Source organism: Ctenopharyngodon idella, chromosome 15, assembly GCF_019924925.1.
Source record: "Ctenopharyngodon idella isolate HZGC_01 chromosome 15, HZGC01, whole genome shotgun sequence".
In the NCBI taxonomy this organism is placed as follows: domain Eukaryota; kingdom Metazoa; phylum Chordata; class Actinopteri; order Cypriniformes; family Xenocyprididae; genus Ctenopharyngodon; species Ctenopharyngodon idella.
Window position 1 is genome coordinate 17,186,209 of NC_067234.1, and position 24,022 is coordinate 17,210,230.

Sequence of the window (24,022 nt, forward strand, 5' to 3'; positions counted from 1 at the left end):
CGATAATGTTTTTCTTATGCATTTTGGAATTTTTTTTCATACTCTGAGTATGAATACATTTTTTTTCATGTTCTAGGCCTAAATAAAAGTTTTGCGATACAAGTTGTAATTTTGTGGCCCTTTGCATTTTATGTGGTTTAAGTGCGGCCCTCTTGGCTCCGAACTTGAGTATCCCTGCTCTAGCGACTGACACTAGAGGTTACAGCCTTTAGCCTCCTCGTTAGAGTGTCCGACTCCCATGCCGGGGACCCAGGTTCGAGACCCGCGCAGAGCGGGGCGAGTAGGACCTGTGTAGAGGGGTTACATATAGATAATGTACACATGCATTAGGGAAACTGTCAAATATCATGGATGAACTTTAACCTATTTTTTTTTCATATGATTTTTAATATATGAATATATTTTTAACATATAGGTACTTTGCAAGTTCAGAATTTATTTAAGTTTGTCTCAGTTTTAATCACGTTTTTGCTTTTTTTTTTTTTTTCCAGGTTTTCTTAAATATCCCATTGTCTCTCAATATGAGGTCATACAAATTGCGTGTATAATAATTATACAGTAATATTCCTTAAACGCTTTTTAAAATAGTTTAAATGAGAGAATACACACTGTTTGACGGGTCACAAACAGATAACATATCTTTCAAAATATGACAAACCTCCAATATGCTGAAGTGTACCAGACGTTATCATATACAGGGGCAAAGTTCAAAGTTTAGAAGCTAACGATGTAATATAACACCAAATAAGTGCTGCTCTTTTAATTTTAACTAAAAACATATTTTGAGTTACTGTTTCTTGGATCTATTTTAAATCTGTCACGGTATAATTCCCTAAATTATGATAACTTAACAATAATATTACGTCCTCAACAGCCTCGCGAAGTCCGAGACCACTATGATCTCGCGACATTTCCACACATTTACAGTGAGAGCGGACGTATCGCGAGATTTGATCAGCTGAGGAGTCTCTGTTTTTAGAGCGTGCCTTCGGACGGTCAACACGTGGGGAGGAGAGACAAGAGGCACACACACATACATACACACACGAAGCGGGGGGACACGTTGGGATTGTGCTGGGCCTTGAATACGTAACATTAATATTATACGGTGGCGGTGCGAGGGACGCATAAACACGGTGAGTATAAATCGCGGGTTCGGGTTTTACCTCATATGTTGATAGGTGAAGCGTATACCGCAAAGAGGGAGCCCATTTTAGCCGCCTCTCTTCATTAGTCCTGCCGTCTGCTGTTGTGCTATGCTTAGTCAGATATTAACCTTCTCAAATTCAATCATCTAATCTTGACAAACGATTTCCACCTTCATCGGTTCGACAGTGTGTGTTTGACATTGCGCCAGTGCTATCCGCTATCCAAAACGCTTTAGCTACAGCGGCTAACAGTCGTCAGATCCGAATTCATTCCTAATGGATGGTAGTCCTGCACGTCAATTAACTTCTTCTAATTAAGCAACTACTGTTAGCTAGTACACCAGGTACCATATCGCAAAAATCAGCTTGACCACCTTCAGATGCTATGACCAGTGGAGTTAGCGTGTTTTGGAACAAGTTGCCTGTTTTTTTAAGTTACTAAATAGCTGGTTGACCAGGTTAGATGTTCCACAAACTATCTTGACCATTTTAGGCTAGGTTGACAAGCTGGTAGCTGATTTGTTGCTGTTCATACCCGTTAGCAATCTGGATTTTCCAATAGGGAGTTGTAAGTTGGATATTTTCGAGATCCAGTGTATAATGTTACTTAAGGCTATTGTAATTTGTGTGGTCATTCTGCAGAATAACAGGGAAAACACGCTCTCCTGCTTTGTTCTCTTGTCTTTGCGCCTTAAAGTCAACTCAACACCTTCATTCAGCTGTGCCACATGGACGAGCGGTTTCTGTGAACTCATGGATAATTCAGGGCCTCTCTGAACGAGCACTTGGTGGAGGGTTACCCCGGTGAAATCGTATTAAAGTCCAGATACTTGAAGCGGTCAGTACTTCAGACTGAATAGCTGCATTGGGTTGTAATTCATTCAGCGGCCTACCACGCGCACTGTAGGTCAGCATCACCTCACTAACTGGTTATGCGTGTTCTGCTTTATTTAACGACCTCGGTTATGTGTGTTTCATTGCTGTCATAAACTGAAAGCTCCTGCTTTATATTTTACTAATTTCGCCCTTTACTCCTTATAGCAGCAGTGAACAGTTAGCTTGACTGCTAACACACGCAGCATGCATTACAACCTCGCAGACATCTGGCGCAATGTGTATATTTGTCTCGCACACTTATGTCGTGTTATATTATTGACTTTCGCTGCATTGCCGGTGCGGTAAAACGCGCACGTCACTTTTGTGGCTCTCCTGTGATTCTCCAGCAGCAGCCGGTGCGCGTAACGATCACCGCGCGTGCTGGAGGGTTCAGAGGTTCGCTTTTTGTATTCTGAATGCAGCAGCACTAGTAAGCCGCTTACTTGCGATCAATGGGTTCGTATGTAACGTGTTGCGCGAACGACTAGCCACGGTGCCCTCTCCGTTATCTCTACACCTCCCCAAGGTCGAACAGCCACCGTGCAGCACGCGCTCGGGTCTCTTTCTATGGTCCGCTCGCGCACGCGCTCAGGCCATGATATGACAGCGCGCGTTAACTCGGCGAGCGTTTATTTAACCTCATGCTGAAGGTGAACACAGTCTTCCTGAATCAGTTTACTGTGTAGAAACTGTAACACGTGACTGTAGTTTAGCGTGGCTACTTGAAACGTGCTCTCGAGACTGATAGCGCTAACAGACAGTATAGTATTAATATTATGATTATATAGCGTGGATTGTATGACCAGCCCAGCTCTCCATAGCTATTACTATCACAGTTTCATTCAGCAGAGAGAATAGTTATAGCTGTGGAGAGTGGGTCATGGATGTTACCAATAATGTCTTTGTTTGGTGTTTGGAAGCTGTTTGTGGCAAATTCTTTCGTTTTATTTAATGGGATGTTTTTCAGTTTCAGAAGGTCAAGTTAAAAGTTTTCATTTTCTAAGCGGTTTGCAATCTAGTCATCAAAACATGGGTTTTGTATGAAATGGGTTGGGCAATACAACAGAATGGGTGACGGCATTGTAAATTTAACTCAAAGGGATAGTTCACCCAAAAATGAGAATTCTATCCGGGGCTCAACGCTAAGGATTTTTTTCCGACCAGGCCAGTGGTTCTGTTTTTTACTTGCCCCGCCAAAATTTTCACTTTCCCCACAACAAAAAATTAATAAAGTAAAAGAAAATGGGCCTATAAAATAAGCTCGTTATTGTTTTTGATACATGTAACCTTAATAAACCAAAAGCTACTAGATTAACTCACTTAAATTTTAAATATTGTTAGACAAATAAAGTAATAGTAACAAATAATCAAATTATGAGTAATAGCAAAAATAAATACAACAAAACAAACATATAAATGTAATAAACGGTGCTTGTCAAGTTTTTCATGTAGGTTTAAATAGGAGATTTTCAGGTACAGAAATTGTAATCTAATGTATAGCTAAAGATTAAACTTTATTAAAGTTAATCAGTCAAGAGCAGTTACAGATGCATAAATAATGTTTTGAAATGTTGGAAATATAAAACGTTAATTATTTTAAAAATGAAAAGACACTTTAAACATGAAACTCGCCAGTAGGTGGCAGCAAGTCCCTGTTAAGTCATTGAGATTCAACCGATTCATTCAAACGGCTGATTCATTCAGGAAGCATTGCTCAGAGACGCAAAACAATTCTGTGGACTTTGGAACTATTTTCATTGGCGAAATAGAGCGAAACAGGCGATTTGGTGTCTAAAATGTAAGTCACTTGATATTAAGTTCTTGTTCATTAAACTGTACGCTGTATAAAATCAATATCACATTTGTAATCATGCTGATATTTGGAGAAAAACGGAGCTCTTTGTTTAATATTGGTTAACTATATTAAATTATATAAATATGACAGATATACAGGGTCATGCATTCTAAAGGCATTTCAGTAGACTGTTACGCAGTAAATGTGTACACTCTAAATATGCATGCGCACTAGTCTAACCTACTAGACTACGTCACGTAGTAGTGCATACATGCACTCAATGAGTGTTTTGTTTAGTTTTTGTAAAGTGAGGGAAATACTCTATAATTTCAGATCATTAAATCAACAGTTACGATATCATAGACGATATATATCGCACACCCTACAGCACTGGCCCGATCGGGCAAATGACCGTTCACACTGGCCCCGGGCCATCGGGCAGTCCTTATTGTCGAGCCCTGCTATCATTTACTCACCCTCAAGTTGTTCCAAACCTGTATGAATTTCTTTGTTCTGCTGAACACAAAGGAAGATATTTGGAAGAATGTCAGTAACCAAACAGATCTCGCCCCCCCGTTGACTACCATAGTAAGTAAAAATAAATACTATGGTAGTCAATGGGGGGGCGAGATCTGTACTTCCGAACATCTTCCTTTGTGTTCAGCAGAACAAAGAAATTCATACAGGTTTGGAACAACTTGAGGGTGAGTAAATGATGACAGAATTTTCATTTTTGGGTGAACTACCTCTTTAATGCTGTCACTCAGTAGGGTTATATCTAGTTTTTGACCAAAATTTGACCCAATTTATTTTCTTGCAATGCTGTACAAAGGCTCCAAATAATATTTCATGGGTAAAGATATTTCACAGGGACTGCTACAACTTTGATGATATGGCGGCATGCTTGACTTTGTTCCCGCTGATATAGCATGAGAACCTTTTATCCACCTTATTCCTACGCCCCATGAATTTGTATTTACCTGTGAAAACAAACCTGGAAAGAGACGTGAGGCTTTGAGGAGAAAAACAAGAGATTCTTCGTGCATTCCAGTGAATTATTAATGGGATATATCGTAAATTATAACGGGAGAACGGACCACAAATGTGCAGTATATGTTGTCGTTTTTCATACTATTACAGCGGTATGCAAAGGGACAAAAGAAAATAATCACGAGGATAGAGAGCAGCGACTGAAAAGAGCTCTTGCCATAGATATTCTTGTTATAACATGTTACGTTAAAATACCAAGCGTTACGTTATTCTCATGATGTGAAAGAAAAATTGACGGCTCATTCAGTCAAACTGACAGATAAGCTTTATTTGTAGGGCAACCTTATGATTTAAACCGATTCATTTCAGCCTTTTAAATAGAAGTTCCCCAAACTGTAAGTGCAACCCATAATTCGAAACGCAGTAGGCTAGTCAAGAATAAGGTGGATATAAAAAATGATTTCAGATGCTATTACCATGGTTCTTAAACAGGGCTGTAGTCATCAAGTCCTCCTAATAATTAGAAATGGCCAAATTGCAAATAGTTCAAATTGATTACAATAAATTCTATTTATTTTACACTCTTTATTTTTTTCCCCCTTAAATTTTTTTTAAATCCTTTATTTAATTCCTTTATAGGAAAAAGAGCATTGCATCCCCCCCATGTTCAAGACATGGCTTTGTACTTATTACTGTTTTTCAAAACATTTTAGCATATTCAAAACCAACTTTGATTTCTTGCAGTGTATTTGTTCATATGCTACATGCTGTAGTCATTATTCATTGACAGTCAGAGAGGCAGTTGGCAGTCTGTTTTTTTGAAACACTATCTGAAGGCTGAAGAGAAACGGAAACCCCTTTATCTTTGGTTACTATGTACAGGAGTGAATGGGAGGGGTTTGTATATGTGTTCCTCCTGGAGACTGGAATATGCTGCTCCCCTGATGGAAAGGCATGCACGAATGTCCTTTTTTAACTGAAAGGATGCCCCTCCCATTCAAGCAGTGAGGTAGACATGGCACGTAGCTCCCAGCAGCCTCTGAGGTTGAATGTCAGCCATGTGATATTGTCCCTGAAGTTTCAGCATGGCTGCCCAGAAGTCTCCCCTCTCTCACTGTAACGCTGCCTGACCAAAAGTTCTGCAAACAATGCTGTATGGAATGCAATGTTAGTAAAGTTTCCTGTTGATTGATTGCTTACATTATGATTGTATCTCATCTGTTGTCTTGGAAGGATGCAGTTTTTAATTGCATGCTATATTATTATCCATATGTGTATAATTCAATGCAAGATTTAATGCCCATGCGTCTTATATAACTGTGAGCTAGTAATGAGTGACCAGGGTGTAATTTCCCAAGATGAGGATGAGTCACCCACTCTTTCACTTGTTCCCAAAGGCAACACATGTTAAACCAGAAATAAAACCTTTTATTACACATCTGTCTTGATTTCTGATTGGTCTGTCTGAGGTCAAATGTTTGCAATTGGTTCCCAGCTAGAAATGCTTAATGTCCCATATCACTCTGATCTCTTCTTGCAAAATAAAATATTTCAACTCAAAAATCGATATTTCGTGTCCATTTATTCATTTAAATATTTAAGTAGCTGTGTCGTTAGTCTTTTGGTTATTACAAAATGACTTAGTTGTGATCCTTAAGGACTGTGCTAATATTAAAAATATTGGTTTTGTTATCTTTATTAGGAGGTTTGCAATCTTGGGTGCATATCTAAATATAGTTTAAACTCTCATGTGTTTTTTATTTTCATTAAACATTAAAATTAAAGAAAAAATAACTTATACTAGAATGGGTAACAGGATTACCAATAGGTCAGATTCAACATCAGTAATGGTTCAATACTAAATTTTGATTTGTGGTTATTGATAAACTGTACTTTTATGTTAAAGTAATACATATAATTGTTTTATGTACATTTTAACTTTGGTTTTAGGATAGAATAGTTCTGCTTAATGAGTATGTCAAGTTTATGCTCTGTCCATTATAGTTCAACATGTCACAGCACTGTAATTTGCTGTGCTAAGTCTTGCTTTGACACGTTTTGACTAACTTTTGTTTCTTTTCTTGATCTGCAGGTGTAGCTGCTAGGGTCTAGAGGAGATGCCACTGAGGTTCCGGTCCTTTGTTCCGTATACGCTTCCTGGAGTGCTGGCGCTCATAGGCTGGTGGTGGTACATCTCCCGCAAGAAAGAGCGAATCACCAGCCACGACAGTGAGGAGGGGTCAGTTATGGGCTTGCGGACCTCCTCTGGAGAGGGCAGCAATGGGATGGTTGACAAGAGCTGCCCTGCAGCTAGCAGCACACACCGTAGAACCAGCCGTGACAGAGTCAAGGCCAAAGAGCACAGGCCTGTTGAGCAGGAAGTTGTAGCGGAGGTTCACACGCCGGTGCTAAAAGCCACTGCGGGAGAGGCTCTTGGCGCCCCTCCGGTTGTCTTGGCAAGTGGACAGCTAAATGCTCCTCAGAGCGGTGCAAAATCAGTGCCCCCACAAACCCACCCAGAGACCACCAGGCAGTCGACTCCTGTGTCATCTTCAACCCCAACAAAAACAGTGGAGGAGAGCCCTCATCACAAAGGACCAGAAGCCGCCACTGACAGCAAACCCTCAAGCCAGTTACCGCCAGATCTAGCAAGTACTAGTTCAATCAAGAAGCAGGTCGATAACCAACCACTAATTAGGCAGCGTCCTGCAGAGCTAGCTAAAGCAGAGCGACCTGAACCTGAGGGAGAGGTGGCCACTGAAACCTCGGTACTAACTTGTGCTCAGAATCTGCCAGCTGACATTTCAAAAGTTGAGCTGGCCTCTGCTGCGTCCTCAGTGGAAGGTGAGACTGTCTTGCTGGAGACCTGCAGTCTAAAAACACCTCTGACTCTGACCTCGTTCCCCAACTCCACCAGTACACCCCTCTCAGAAAGCTCCACGGAGGCCCAGCACCATGAAAACGGAGACCTGGGCCTACCAGCTGAGACCAGTCCAGACATGCAGGAGCTCCAGCGTCTCGCGGCGGGGCTGATCACTGAGGTCATCTCGGCAGCCACCCAGGAGGTCATGGCGGTCAGCAGCTGTGAGTCCCGGTACAGCAAGGGCCCTGAAGAGGCCAACAGCAGCACGCCGGCTGTAAATGGTAAGGAAGTAGAGTCGTGTGTACCTCCTGAAAGTACAGAAAGTGAAGAGTCTCGGGCGGCGCAGATAGCGGAAGAGATTGTCAACGGTTGTCTGGCACCTTCGCTCTGGAAGATGCCAGAGAATGAGAAGGAAAAAGCCTTGCTGACTGTGCCGTCTGGGGGACAGTTGGAGTCAACGCCAGTTTTGGCCAAGCTGCAGGCAGAGGAAGCTCTGGTTGAGGACTCAGGATGTAGTACGTGCCAATCTGAGGATGGCGTCAGCAGTGAGGACCTCCACAGCACGGGATTGTCCTCGACAGTGTTTGAAAGCAAGGAGGACCTCATTCAAATTTCAGGGACTTGTAGGGCCTCAGAGGGTCATGGAGATGGACTGCAGGAGAGTCTTGCTCCTCAGGAGTCCCCGCTTACCGCAGAAAACGTTGCTACAGTTTGCGAAGCAGCACGGTTGAATGGAACAGGCCTTAGGAATGGCACCACTAGCGAGGTAGACGCTGACCAATCAGGAGGTGAGTTTAAGTTCTTAAGGGCTTAAAGGAATGAAAATTCTGTCATTTACTCAGCCTCAAGATATTCCAAAACTTTTTCACTTACTTTCCTCTGTGGGAGCCAAAAAATATAGTGATTTACACTTGAATCAATTGTAGATGTGTTGGATAATACAATATAAGCTATACAAATATAACTTTTGCACACTGCTCAAGTTTGCATAATCAGTTATTTAATGGGGTCCTTGGTTACTCAAAGTTTAATGCAAAGAGAGATATTTTCTTTTATAGAAATTGCTTACAACAAACAGTTGGTAGGGACTACAACGAGCTTCTTCCCGGGTTGGTGAAGAAAAGTTCAGTAGCCCCGCCCACTGATTCGAGCACAACAAGTAGTAGTAGGTAAATAACAGACGTGACGCTAACACTGGATCGAGCAACTAAGCAATAAACATGCCTTTGAAGACTGCAAAATATTGTGCAGTGCCAGGTTGTGGAAAAACACAGCTGCATTGGATTTCCAGAGAGCCTGAAATAAAAAAAAAAATGATGCTGTGCCTTCTATTTTGGATCCGACAGGAATGGCGCAACACACTTATGGGAGTGTTACTATTGCTTTGTTACAGATCATTTGATATGTACGGATTAACCTGTATATGTCTAACCAAAATCACCAGTGATTTCTGATATGTACTGATTAATGTAGGCCTACAGTCAGATGTTTTTGTCTCAAAATCGTTTATTGTCAGTAAATCAAACCAGTGACTTAACAGTCAACTTCACATTGTTTCTCTTAGTAGGTTGAAAATAATCTGTCATTTAAACTGTGATAATAAAATTATATATGTAGAAAGCGATCAAATAACGCTCCCTTTACAATCGCAGGAGCTGTCAATCAAACAGTGCAAGTGTTCTAGACACTCGACAAAACTCCTGTTAGATTCAACGAATCTCTTATTTACATTGTGTTTGCATTAGTTATGATAAAAGCATATTAGCGTGCAGAAATCGACTTACAATGAAGAGATCACTGCACGTGTCAACATGTCTGTGATCGGCTACATGCTCATCACTGCAACCTTTCATGCCATGATCTAAATATAATGCTGTAATCAACACTTTTCACAAACATTGAGAACTGTAATAGTAAAAAAGTACGTTTTTAAAAGAATTCCACATGAAATACTTAGCTTTTTCATATTGCAAAGATGTCAGCCAATCACAGCAGTGTGCGTTTACACTGAAGTCGCGCAGCAGACACGCCCCTTAAAACAGAGCGTTAAAATCAGGATAGGAAAAATGCCTTTTATTTCTAAATTATGACCATTTTTAATGTAAAAATCATGCTATTATAAGTGCACCCCAGGAAACAAAAAAAAATGCAGTTCATGACCACTTTAAATGAGCAACATTTGGTCAATCAGCATTCCTCAGGCTTTCTTCTGTGGAACACAAGATATTTTAAAAAATGTCTTTTTGTCTGTACAGTTAAGGTCAGAATGGGGTCCATTGTTGTTTTTGACCCATTGACTGACTTTATAATTATATGGATAAAACAGTTGAAACATCCTTTACAATATCATGTAATTTCACAGGAGAAAAAAAACAGGTTGGAAATATGTGGGAGAGTAAAAGATGACAATTTTTATTTACAAGTCCCTTAATTTTAAAAGAGATTGAATTCACATTCACAATGAATTCCATTCATTTCAGCAGTCTCAAAGCATCTCTAAGTATTGCACACATCACATGAGCTCCCTCTTGGGAGATTGTTTGATTGTGCTTTGCTTAATAGTGTGGGATGTGGTACACTTATTGTGCATTAATAGCTCGTTTCCACAGAGCGGTACGGTTCGGTACGGTACGCAATATTTGCAGTTTTCATTGTCAAAAGTTGTGACTGGTACCCTAATTCTGAACCGTACCACTTTTTTCGGACCCTTCTGTTGGGGTACCTAGTAGGGGTGTAACGGTACGCGTATTCGTACCGAACGGTTCACGGGGCAAATTCCAAATGGAAGTGATCACCCCTATGTGAGCAGGGCACGCGCGTGCCGTATGTAGCCGTTTGGAATGCACTTGGCAAAGGGAGCGGCGTAATTTCCTCATTATCTTCAGCTGGGATATTCCCGTGACAACTCAGCACAGTGTCTGTACTTTCCGGCATACACCACGCCTATCAAATAAGGGTACTGTTGGTGGTGGAAACACAAGCCAGATCAGGGTTTACCATCCTGAATTGTACTGTACTGTACTGAACTGAACCATACCGCACCACTCGGTGGAAACGAGCCATAATGCAGAGCAATCTAGGTTTGCTTTTTCCCCATGTAGACCTATGTTGCATAGTGTCAAACATTTTTACTTGTGCATCAAAATGAAGGATTGGCACCATTTACTGACATACTCACTGTTTTCAATTGGCTTTGTTTTTGTGTTTAAATCCAACCAGTGTCAATCCTCTTCTTGACATTTGGCCAGATGTAGTAGTGCAAAAAAGCCTGAGTCAAGGATACCTCTCAAACTGTGAATAGACTCTCTGGAAACCTCAGATGCTCAAATTCCCAAACAGCGAATGTTACATGAGCACAACGCTCCCTACTACAGCAACTTCCTTACATGGATATCAGTGGTGTCTTGCTTTTTAAACTTCAGAGCAGGTGCTAAAAATGTTGGTCTGTTATTAGTTAGGCTGTTCAACAGATGTTTTTACCAGAAAGTGGCGCTACCGGCACACTGGCCATTTTCAATGTATGTATTTTAAGGCAGAGTGAGTAATTTTCTGTTGATTTGATGACAGGAAGCACCTGTCTGGGGTGTGTGAGTGATTTGCCTGAACCTTTGTGAGGTGTTGCCACACCAGCTGCTGCTCTCTGATCCTTCTCCTGCCATATTGTGACCTGAGAAAGATGTGGAGACTGGCAGCACCTAGTGTCTCAGCCCCGTCCTCTCTTGAATGAAAGCAGAATATGTAACAGACCCTCGATGCTTCTTTCCCATTAGTTAAATCTGAGTAAGTGGGCAATTGTTGATGCTGTCAAGTAGTAGGAAAAGTGTCAAGCTTACTTCTTTAATGGTATAAATCAAGAACAATAGCTGCAGTGCTTTTCGTCCTGAGGGAAGAGGCTGGTTGTTTTGTTTGTCAATGGTCCTTGTCATCTGTATTAGTTGTGTTTGTTATTGTTACCCCATGGTTACTTAGCAAACAGTGATGACCTGGCTAAGCAGGCATTTGCGTTCAGTCTGTTAAAGAGTGGTCTGTTTAGACCCCCTTAAAGTCATTGATTTGGGTTGCAGTAATGTTGTTGGGAGAATGTGTGGAATGGATGCCATTTTCTTTTTCTGACTATGCTAACAATAGTTTTTACTATATCCAGATCATCTTGGGATTAGTTGCAGGTGATTATTGATTTCTTTAAGATGGCAGACCTTTTTCATGTTATACATTTATTTAAATATATTTATTTGAATTTATTTTCTACATTTTACCTTTTTGTGTCTCTCTATACACATAATACTATATATAATATTTCAGTGAGATGAGGATCATCTCAGGAATAGTTGCAGGTAATATTGATTGGTTTATTCAGTTGGCAGAACTTTATTTAAATGTATTTATTTATTAATATCTTTTTTTTTTTATGCATGTCATTTATTTATATATATATATATATATATATATATATATATATATATAATACCTTTATTCATTTTAACCAATGTGAATCTTAAGGTGTTGCAAATGTTTTTTTGAAAATAGTAAATTGACTATATATTTAATCAACTAAGTCAATTTTTCAAATTTGCTGACATAAATGAAATTAATCTACATGTTTATACTTTGACACAGCTGACATGTGTTTTTTTTCCCCCGACAGGTTCAGATGTGAATAGCATGGATTCAGTGGACAGCTGTTCCACCTTGGGGGTGGGAGACGGCCAGCTGAGTGGCAGCCAGACCTGTCAGTCACAGAGCTCAGAGCTTATTGTGTGGGAGATTGAGGTGCCAAAGGTGCGTTTCCATTAAACCCTGATTCTGATCCACATTATTCTACTTCCATCAATCAAAAGTTTTTCTAAAACCATTTTAGAATTAAGAAAAACTCATTGCATGTTGTCTAACAACACTTTATCTAAGGCTGCGTTTACACTTGGCATTAACATGCGACCTGTATCCGGATGTTGTCCACATACACGTTGAAAAGATGTGTAAATGCACTTCTGACTGGAATGTTATACGATCAGTGTGTCCCGGTCCAGAGATAGTCGAGGACGATTGTGATCAGATCTCAATGTAAGATTGTCCGCTGGAAGCTAGTTATTTTAATTTATATAGTTTTAAATATGGATATTTTTTTTCTTACAAAAACGCTTCGCTTCAGAAGGCCTTTATTAACCCATTGGAGTCGTTTGGATTACTTTTTTTTTTTTCTCCCATTCACTGCCATTATAAACCTTGGAGGACTAAGGATATTTTTAAATATATCTCTGAAGAAGAAAGTCATATACACCTAGGATGGCTTGAGGGTGAGTAAATCATGAGATAATTTTAATTTTTGGGTGAACTATCCCTTGAATATGAACAAATGTAAATGTGCCGTGTCCTGGTTAGCTAACGGTCTGATCTGCTTGATCAGATCACGGTGATCACATGTTAATGCCAAGTGTAAGAACAGCCTAAATGTCAAAGCACAGAGCAACATTTGTAAACACAATGGCCAGTGACATATGAATGCATGGCTTTATTTATGAACTCATTAAAACCTGTCTATATCTGTGGTTCTCCTCTGGTTTTGTAGCATCTAGTGGGACGGCTAATCGGCAAACAAGGGCGATATGTGAGCTTCCTGAAGCAGAGCTCTGGTGCTAAGATCTACATTTCAACCCTGCCTTACACTCAAGAGTTTCAGATCTGTCATATAGAGGGTAAGTCAGTCTCTCTGAAGTGCCATACTTTTCCAGTTCAGCCATAGCCTCTTTGAAAGCCATAGCCTCTTTGTTTTTGTTCTGGTTGGTTTTTAGGAACCCAGCAGCAGGTAGATAAGGCGCTAGCTTTGATTGGGAAGAAGTTTAAAGACTTGGACCTGACCAACTTGTACGCCCCACCGCCCCCACCACTAACGCTGCCCTCTCTGCCCATGACTTCCTGGGTAAGACTGGATCCTTTTCCCTCTCCTGCATACTATCCGTTTTCTGCAGCTACCTTCTGACTCTTATGCATCAATCTGCTAACACTTTGTGTTAACTGTACATAGGATTTTTTTTGGTGGTTGTTGCATAAATAATCACATTAAATTCAATAGGACAGTTCCTGTAAGACTGGATTCATTAAGGTTTTATGCATTTATTCTGGTCCTGTTTCTTAAATAAAATCCAACTTCAACCAAACAACAAAAAGACATCAGATAATTCCTGTTTTTTGACATACTAACAGTGCGTCATTTGATCTTTCTGGTACAGCTTCTGTTGCCCAATGGGGTGACAGTGGAGGTGATCGTGGTGAACATTGTATCAGCCGGTCACCTGTTTGTCCAGCAGCACACTCACCCTACGTACCACGCCCTGCGCAGTCTGGACCAGCAGATGTACCTGTGCTATTCACAGCCCGGCACTCCCCCATTACCATCACCTGTTGAAGGTAAGATGCTCCCCTTTTTCTCTTTTCACATTCCTCATTCTGCAGAGAATTACTCATATTCTCTCTCATCTCTTTTCCAGTTGGAGTGATTTGTGCGGCCCCAGCTGTCGATGGAGCCTGGTGGCGAGCGCAGGTCATCTCCTTCTACAAAGATTCAACCGAAGTGGAAATCCGATATGTTGATTATGGAGGCTACGACAGAGTCAAAATTGACACCCTTCGACAGATCAGGTTTATTGACCCCCCTTTTATATAATGTATATATAATTTTTATTTTTCATCTCTCCCTCTCATGAGTTCTCTACAGTAAAGGGTGCAATTTTTTTTAATTTTTTTTTAAAGTTCTTAATTAGGGCTGTCGATAGATTTAAAATGTTTAATCATGATTAATTGCATCCTTAGGAAATTAAGCATGAACCATTTTATCTTGTTTAACACGTTGATTTTGTCATCATTTGCTATATCCAGCAAAGTAAACCATCAGATTGAAGGGTGGTTCTCACAAAAACTGACATAAGGAATCCATATAATTCATACAATTATGCACACCAAAGCACTCTTGAAAAACAAACAGAATATAACAGTGCGACAGCAAAGAGCATTTACATTTTAGACAAGTCAAGTTGCAATACCGAACAGGACAACATGAAGATGCCAAAAAAAGCCCTAAACCAACCGCCTTGATCTGACTGCATTTACCTACTACAGTACACAGATCCATTCAGAATTACTAAACACACGACAAATGAAAACATTATCCTGAATGTGTGTGGAAACAATGTACTGAATATAGTGAAATGTGTACAATGTGCGATCAGTGCATCGAGAACTCGGACACACATGGTTTGTTTGAGCATCAATATAACAGACTCAGTTGCGCTTACTGTACGACTCTGCGGTTGTCTTTACCTTGATTGCAGTCCTCATACATCAAAACTTTACTAGCGAGACGCTGGTTTGCTTTATCCAGCCAAAACACATAGAATCACAGAATATGACAGGGCTTGTGTTTTAAAGTGAAACACTGGAATGAATAATTTACTGAAAACGCAACACGAGTCTCTGTTCTCTCTGCTATCTCTGATGTAATCTGCCTCGTTTTCTTTACATTAGCGCTGTTTTGGACTGATTGTTTGAATGAATTCGCTTACTGGATAATTGGACTGAGAACTTTTCCAGAGTTCAGCGGCTTAAAATGATCTAATAGCAAACGGAAGTGAAATTGAGTTAAAGGGTTAGAATAGAAATTTCTGCCATCCACCATATTGGAACAATCAAAGCCGGTCCGTCAACACTCAAGAGCAAGTAGACTGTGCGTCTGCAACCGTAGTTGGGCGCGTGTATGAATATCTATATCTGCAATAGACTTCAGCAAATGATTTTTCTAAACTAAAGTCAGGTGCACACTGTGGGATCTCAGCTGTCCTATATGTCAGACTGTATGACAGTCAAGACGCGTTAAAAACGGACGCGCACTTAAACTTGTCTGAAGTTTTACATCATCAAGCCACACACATTCGGTGACAGTGAGCTGCACTACACGGGGGACTGAAATGGTGGCTAACAAAGACATCTCTAGCGTTCATTTTGATCACGATTTTGATCATTGAAAAATGAAGACAATTTGACGTTCGTTGAAGGGGAAGTCACACTGCAGGGCTGTGCGCCAAATCTTCTGACACTGACAGAATTTCATCGGAGGTAAAATTTGATCGCAACGGTCATTAATCGGCTGTCGGTGAACATGTCAAACTAGCGATCAAAGACTACAGATTTTTGCCTAGGATTATAGAAATCTTTTAGGATTCTCAAAATTTGACCAAATCGTAGCCAAAATCGCACAGTGTGCACCCGCCTTAAAGGATTAGTTCACTTTTCAATTAAAATTTCCTGATAATTTACTCACCCCCATGTCATCCAAGATGTTTATGTCTTTCTTTCTTCAGTTGAAAAGAAATGAAGGTTTTTGATGAAAACATTCCAGGATTTTTCTCCATATAGTGGACTTCAATGGTCTCCAAACGGTTAAAGGTAAAAATTACAGTTTCAGTGAAGCTTCAAAGGGCTTTAAACGATACCAGACGAGGAATAAGGGTCTTATCTAGCGAAACAGTCATTCATTTTCTAAAAAAATGTAAATGTATATGCTTTATATAAACAAATGATCGCCTTCCAAGTGGTTTCGCCAAAACCGCACTTTCGTATTCTTCAAAAAGCTTACGCTGTATGTTCTACACCTTCCCTATTCTACTTGCGGAAAAACGGAACTGAATGAACCGTTCTTTAAGTTGAATAGGGAAGGCGTAGGACATTCAGCGTAAGCTGTTTGAAGAATACGAAAGTGCGGTTTTGGCGGAAGCACTTGGAAGGCGATCATTTGTTTATATAAAGCATATACATTTAAAAAAAAAAATAGAAAATGACTGATTGTTTCGCTAGATAAGACCCTTATTCCTCGTCTGGTATCGTTTAAAGCTGCACTGAAACTGTAATTTTGACCTTCAACCGTTTGGAGACCATTGAAGTCCACTATAAGGAGAATAATCCTGGAATACTTGTAACAAAAACCTTAATTTCTTTTCGACTGAAGAAAGAAGGACATGAACATCTTAGATGACATGGGGGTGAGTAAATTATCATGAAATTTTAATTGGAAAGTGAACTAATCCTTTAACACGATACAAGACGGACGAAGGCGTCAGCTAACACAGCACTAAAAAGTTACCATAGTTTATAACCCTGTAACATTGAGTTAATACATATAAAAACACCAACTAACACATTCTCACCTATAAAAGGTTATGCCATTTTTTGGGAATTTAAATCTCGAGAAGTTGCACAATGTTGTGGCATCTTTGATTCTTACTGTGAGTGACTACATGTTGACCGTTCCAATATGGCCGGAGCACCGATGTGTCAGGAGCAGTCGAATGTGGCATCTACGTATACATATCTACGGTTATAAGTGCTTGCACCATTGTAGATGCTCAGCATGATAAACTCCTGACTTTGAAGATCATCTAACCGCATGTCGTAAATTACGTTAATGACGCAATTACACATGCTTCAGTAATTTATTTGCGTTAAATTATTTTAACGCATTAAGGATTTTGAATTAATCACATCATGTGTGTTAATGTTGACAGCCCTATTCCTAATACTGAAGTAAACATGCATTGTCCATAACAAAATGTTATACAGAAACACAGGTAATTTGCATTATTTTTATGCAGTTATGATGGCAATATATGATATGATTGGTTGAAATCAAAGTTGATCATGATCAACCTCCCACCTTTATATACTATTATCTTTTTCAGTGTTTTTTTAACTTTTTATCAGTCTTCTGCTGTGGACCCACCTAACTTTCTTTTTCAGGTCGGACTTTGTGACATTACCTTTCCAAGGAACAGAAGTGTTATTGGACAACATTGCCCCACTTCCAGGTTTGCCTTGTTCTTTTAAATCTTATAAATTGAATTTTTCATCACCTCGTCCCAGCTGGATCTCACTGTTATTCACATCTTCATTAGGAGAGGATCGGTTCTCAGCAGAGGCCAATTCTGCGCTGGAGGAGATGACAAGAGGGGTTCCAATGCTGGCACAAGTGAGTCTTTAAATCATTCATTAATGGATGACATTTATGTTAATGCTGTTTAAACCAACAGATCATTTAATGGGCAATTTTCTCATATAGGTCACCAACTACGACAATAATACAGGACTTCCTTTAGTACACATGTGGAACATGGTGGGAGAGGAGGTAAAATTATCATTATCATTTTTTTATTTTATTTATTTAATAATGGGAAAGGAAGTAAAATTATAATTTTTTAACACACCCTCAAATTTCAAACCTGTATGTTTTCATTTCTTTTTTGGAACACAAAAGGATGTTGAGCAGAATCTAACCCTTGTAATGGTTAAAACTGTGAAATATTGAGAAACTGTGGTCAGTCTCAGTTCTGTACCCTCATTTTGAGGGTCGTCTTTCATGCTTCACATTTGTCTTCAATAATGAGTCGCATGAATAACATGATGATACTTGGTTCCTTTTTTTTGTAGCTGGTCCTGCTCAACCGCACTTTGGCAGAGCGAGGTTATGGCACCTGGGTGGACAGTTTCTGATCCTCCAGAGCTCCCTCGCTCTCCTCTCCTCACTCACCTCGTGGCCCACCTGCCCCTTAATTATCATCACTCATCATGAATATCAGCAGGTCCTGTCCTCCTCACCCCACTGTGTCCTCCACCACCTCCTACCTGAAGTCTGCGTCACTGGCTCTGGGAATTTCTTTTTTGGTTTGCTGTCCCCTCCATCCTGCCTTTTCCAATTTTTCTTTTTCTTTTCTATCCCCTTGTGAAAGAAATCAATGAACTGTATGAAAGGAAGAAAAAAATGACTGAACAACCAACAAGGACTGAGGTTTTCTTGACTCTGTGCTCCTGTAAATTTAAATATTGCAACTAAATAAAGGTTAATCATGTTTTCCGTCCGATCAGACTCCTTCCAGCACAAAAAAAAACAAAACAAAACAGACTGGATCATCATGCCGTGGATGAAAAATCTGTAGTAATAAAAAAGTACATTTGTGAAGATAACCATGGTGCAGTTAAGACTCAGTGTTGTTGCTGCTGATGTAATCCTGAGACTTGAGACATCATGTTTGCATTTACGTTATCACAGCTTCGTCCCAGTGTTTCACTTTCCAGTCAGGTGGGTCTCTGTACAGTCCGGCAAGGAATCCATGACCACAGCTCCATGTCCTTCATCTCGATGTCTGTCTGTACAACAGTGTGGCCTTAAGAGGGTAATACTCAGCCCATCTTGTGACCTCCCTCTTCACCACACTCTGGATCTGTAGGAATCCAACTGCCTTCAACATCAGTAGGCCTGACACTAAGCATCACTTCATTTACTTCACTGATTCTGTTAATCCAGGAGACGTCTGTGCCCTCCTGACCTTTGGGCCTTTTTAGGAAAGACTACACTGAGTCTTCAGCCCTAGAGGGACACTAGAGCTTGAATGGTGCTGCAGTAGATGACAAAAGGGCCTGTACGCCTAATTCATATCTGTGGAAACACTAAAAGAACGACTACAAAAACCAGAACACTACTGCGTGATGGGGACAGCGGGGCACTTCCCTTCTGGGTGGATAATTTGCATTCAATGGGTCTGTGTGTTTTTGTATGCATGTAATTCTGCTCCAAAAGCACGTTAAGTCACATGTCGCATTATCATCAGTATGATGGGCTGCTTGCTTTCGTCTCACTCAAGATCATTCTCGCAATAACATCACGACTAGTAGACACGTTGCCATTAATGTCTCTTTGCATTCTGTAAATAACATGTTACAACTGTGTCCAATCCCAACAACCCACCCAATTGGCTCCTAGGAGAAGCTGTCGAGACACCTACCTGTCTTGCAGTAAAGCTTTAAGCCTTATCCATTGCTCTTTTTTATGTTGGTTTTACATGGGATGTAATTAGGTCTGCTTTATCACTGTATAATTTGTTAAAGTATAATGCCACAAAGATTAATATTCCCTTTTTTTTTGTATCTTGTCATTGGTCATGCTCTTTAAGTTGTTTAATGGCTTTTTGGCCAAGGCTCGTCCCTTTTTCTGCTGCTGAATTATTGCTAAACTAATGTTGTTGGACTCCAGAATGTCTAAGGGCGTCCTTGCATAGGAAATTTCCATGCTTTTAGTTCAGTTATGATTGGTTTGATTAGTTTTGATTGTTGGCACTGCAGGTAGCTTCTAATGCTCTTGATAAATTGTCCACAGTGTCAGGAATAAATAAAAGCTCCCCGTTACTTCATATATTTGTCTTTTCCAGAAAAATTCTGGACAAAATCAGAAATAATTTTCTTTTTTTACACTTCTATTTTGAAACGATATTACACCCTGCTCACTTAAGTATTGAGCTTTAAGTAACTGACAGCGTCGGAAAGTAACGTCGACTGAAAGAAAGCAGTTTTAGATGTCTGTGAGGGGAATTACACGGTTTTCCACTATGCTGCGAGGTTTTTCTGTAACATTTCCCTCACAAGATCTTGTTTATGTACTCTCTTACGTTCATCTCAGGTATGAGCTTTCATTTATTACCTTTTTGTGTTCGAGGAGAGTTATTAGTCCCATTCTTTCATTGATGTACTTTACCTGTGTGAACGTTCGCGGCCCATTGTAGGTATATCTGCACTACAGTAGGGGAATGAATAAGGAACCACACCGACCTCAGATTCGAAGCGTTTCATTGTTCTGTCTTTAGGTCTGTGTTTGTTTTACGGTTTATGTATTGATCAAGTCCAGTTAACCTCTGCATACTCTCATATCTTCACTGACATGGCTTCCTACCACCAGTTCAAATGTGTACGCATCCATGTTCCTACCCGCTCTTGTGTAATGAGAAATCACGCTACTTTAGACTTGTCCAAGCGTGTGTATATATATATAAGATGTTTCACTGTACTTTTGTAAAACACTTGGAGCGAGTGTAGGAAGCAAAAGGGAACATTTTTTTTTTTCCACCTTCCAAAATCGGTTCATTTGTTCTCTGTTGGTAGGAATGGTTTGCAATGTTTGCTTAGCTAGATAATTAATCATTTGATTATTTAAATGAGTGTAAGAATTCCTGCATAGACATGTACAGGTCAGTTTTTGCCAGACTCATTACAAGGTTTGATTCTTTGGTTGTACAGATCTATTGAAAAGAGAATAAAGTTATTAAAAACATTTAATGTCTTATTTTAGTTATGAAATCATTGTGGCTTGGCTTGTAATATACTGTACCAAACAAACCAAAGTCTTTTGCTCTGAAGATAATGCCTTATGATTAAATGCTTAATTTAAAATGTAAGTAATAGACTATAAATGTATCTAGAGGATATTTAAAGGGTTAGTTCACCCAAAAATGAAAATTCTGTCATTTATTACTCACCCTCATGTCGTTCTACACCCGTAAGACCTTCATTCATCTTCAGAACACAAATTAAGATATTTTTGATGAAATCTGATGGCTCAGTGAGCCCTGCATAGCCAGCAATGACATTTCCTCTCTCAAGATCCATTAATGTACTAAAAACATATTTAAATCAGTTTCAAAACACTGCTTCTTGAAGCTTCGGAGCGTTATGAATCTTTTGTGTCGAATCATGATTCAGATCGTATGTCAAACCGCCAAACTGCTGAAATCACGTGACTTTGGTGCTTTGATTCGACACAAAAGATTCATAACGCTCCGAAGCTTCATGAAGCAGTGTTTTGAAATCGGCCATCACTATATAAGTCCTTATTTTGTTTTTTTTGGCGCACCAAAAATATTCTCGTGGCTTTATAATATTAATATTGAACCACTGTACTCACATGAACTGATTTAAATATGTTTTTAGTACATTAATGGATCTTGAGAGAGGAAATGTCATTGCTGGCTATGCAGGCCTCACTGAGCCATCGGATTTCATCAAAAATATCTTAATTTGTGTTCTGAAGATGAACGAAGGTCTTACGGGTGTGGAACAACATGAGCGTGAGGAATTAATGACATTAAAGGGTTAGTTCACCCAAAAATGAAAATAAAGTTGTCTGTGCACTACTGTTCTAAAATATTCTAACTTTCTATTCAAACATCAATATAATGTTTCTTGATCATCAAATCATCATATTAGAATGATTTCTGAAGGATCATGTGACACTGAAGACTGGAGTAATGATGCTGAAAATTCAGCTTTGCCATTACAGAAACTGTTAGTAGTCAGTAGTTCTTTTTCTTAACCTGTAGAGGGAGTTAAATACCATTTTATGATCATGCTTCTCTCCCAGGCTGAGTTCATGCATTTGAGCAGTGTAATCCCAACAATGACATTTCCAAGAACAAGGATCTTCTCTCAGACGTGTCGGTGTAAACACTTCTAAATGAGAGACCTCTATTATCCATCCTAATTCTGCAGCATTAGTTGACGAATCGTCTCTATTTGCTACACAGCTAAAGTGGAGCGAGTCTTCCAGTTGACTTTAAGAGAGGAAGGTATTTAGCTTGAAAAATTTAGCGTTTTTTAACCAGAGAAAGGACTATTTTGAGCCACCTTTGCACTCTGCTGCAGCTGACAGGGACAATAAGTGACACTTGTACCTGAGCTTTTGTGCAGAACTGATTTGATATTTTCATTTTAATCATGTACAAAATGCCCCTGGCAAATCCCTGATGATTTCAGAGGGTTTTTAAATTGAATTTTTCCAAGTCTGTTCACTATAGGTAAGGTTTAGCCATTAGCATGACTTTAATTTGAAGTGTATGACATTAATTTGAGAGGCTTCAGGGTAGCGCTGTTGTGTGGTACAAAATCACAATTCCTTGTTGCTTAATTGTTATTTAATTTATTGGCTGATTTATGAGTTGCAGTCTTTGGTTATAAAGTGACATGAAAGTATCCATCAGCAGCATCACATGGTGAATGGATTTGAATGTTGTATGATTTGTAGGTGACACCACACTCAGGTTTTTCAAGCTTCTGCAAAATGCCAAGTTAAGCACATACAGTATCTCACAGAAGTGAGTACACCCCTCACATTTTTGTAAATATTTTATTATCTTTTCATGTGACAACACTGAAGAAATGACACTTTGCTACAATGTAAAGTAGTGAGTGTACAGCTTGTATAACAGTGTAAATTTGCTGTCCCCTCAAACTAACTCAACACACAGCCATTAATGTCTAAACCGCTGGACACAAAAGTGAGTACACCCTTAAGTAAAAATGTCCAAATTGGGCCCAATTAGCCATTTTCTCTCCCCAGTGTCATGTGACTCGTCAGTGTTAGAAGGTCTCAGGTGTGAATGGGGAGCAGGTGTGTTAAATTTGGTGTTATCGCTCTCACTCTCTCATACTGGTTACTGGAAGTTCAACATGGCACCTCATGGCAAAGAACGCTGAGGACCTGAAAAAAAGAGTTGTTGCTCTACATAAAGATGGCGTAGGCTATAAGAAGATTGCCAAGACCCTGAAACTGAGCTGCAGCACGGTGGCCAAGACCATACAGCGGTTTAACAGGACAGGTTCCACTCAGAACAGGCCTCGCCATGGTCGACCAAAGAAGTTGAGTGCACGTGGTCAGCGTCATATCCAGAGGTTGTGTTTGGGAAATAGACGTATGAGTGCTGCAGAGGTTGAAGGGGTGGAGGGTCAGCCTGTCAGTGCTCAGACCATACGCCGCACACTGCATCAAATTGGTCTGCATGGCTGTCGTCCCAGAAGGAAGCCTGTTCTAAAGATGATGCACAAGAAAGCCCACAAACCGTTTGCTGAAGACAAGCAGACTAAGGACATGGATTACTGGAACCATGTCCTGTGGTCTGATGAGACCAAGATAAACTTATTTGGTTCAGATGGTGTCAAGCGTGTGTGGCGGCAACCAGGTGAGGAGTACAAAGACAAGTGTTGCCTACAGTCAAGCATGGTGGTGGGAGTGTCTTGGTCTGGGGCTGCATGAGTGCTGCCGGCACTGGGGAGCAGCAGTTCATTGAGGGAATCATGAATGAGCAGAGCATGATCCCCTCCCTTCGGAGACTGGGCCGCAGGGCAGTATTCCAACATGATAACGACCCCAAACACACCTCCAAGACAACCACTGCCTTGCTAAAGAAGCTGAGGGTACCTAAACCCTATTGAGCATCTGTGAGGCATCCTCAAACGGAAGGTGGAGGAGCGCAAGGTCTCTAACATCCACCAGCTCCGTGATGTCGTCGTGGAGGAGTGGAAGAGGACTCCAGTGGAAACCTGTGAAGCTCTGGTGAACTCCATGCCCAAGAGGGTTAAGGCAGTGCTGGAAAATAATGGTGGCCACACAAAAAATTGACACTTTGGGCCCAATTTGGACATTTTTACTTAGGGGTGTAGTCACTTTTGTGTCCAGCGGTTTAGACATTAATGGCTGTGTGTTGAGTT

The 24,022-nt window shown here is 40.2% G+C and overlaps 1 protein-coding gene across 2 annotated transcripts; it reads left to right on the forward strand.

Moving 5' to 3' along the window:
• Positions 1–960: 960 nt before the first annotated feature.
• On the forward strand, positions 961–20,813 carry akap1b (A kinase (PRKA) anchor protein 1b). Of its 2 annotated transcripts, none has more exons than XM_051862020.1 (11): positions 961–1,136; positions 6,902–8,460; positions 12,318–12,451; positions 13,239–13,365; positions 13,462–13,589; positions 13,900–14,077; positions 14,158–14,308; positions 17,456–17,523; positions 17,611–17,684; positions 17,775–17,840; positions 18,143–20,813. In XM_051862020.1, exons 2-11 carry the CDS (start codon positions 6,927–6,929, stop codon positions 18,203–18,205), a joined length of 2,523 nt encoding a protein of 840 aa, XP_051717980.1. In that variant the 5' UTR covers positions 961–1,136; positions 6,902–6,926; the 3' UTR covers positions 18,206–20,813. The 2 variants fall into 2 exon arrangements, with proteins under 2 accessions (XP_051717980.1, XP_051717981.1); XM_051862021.1 differs by lacking the exon at positions 961–1,136 and adding an exon at positions 1,822–1,986.
• The last annotated feature ends 3,209 nt before the right edge of the window (positions 20,814–24,022 follow it).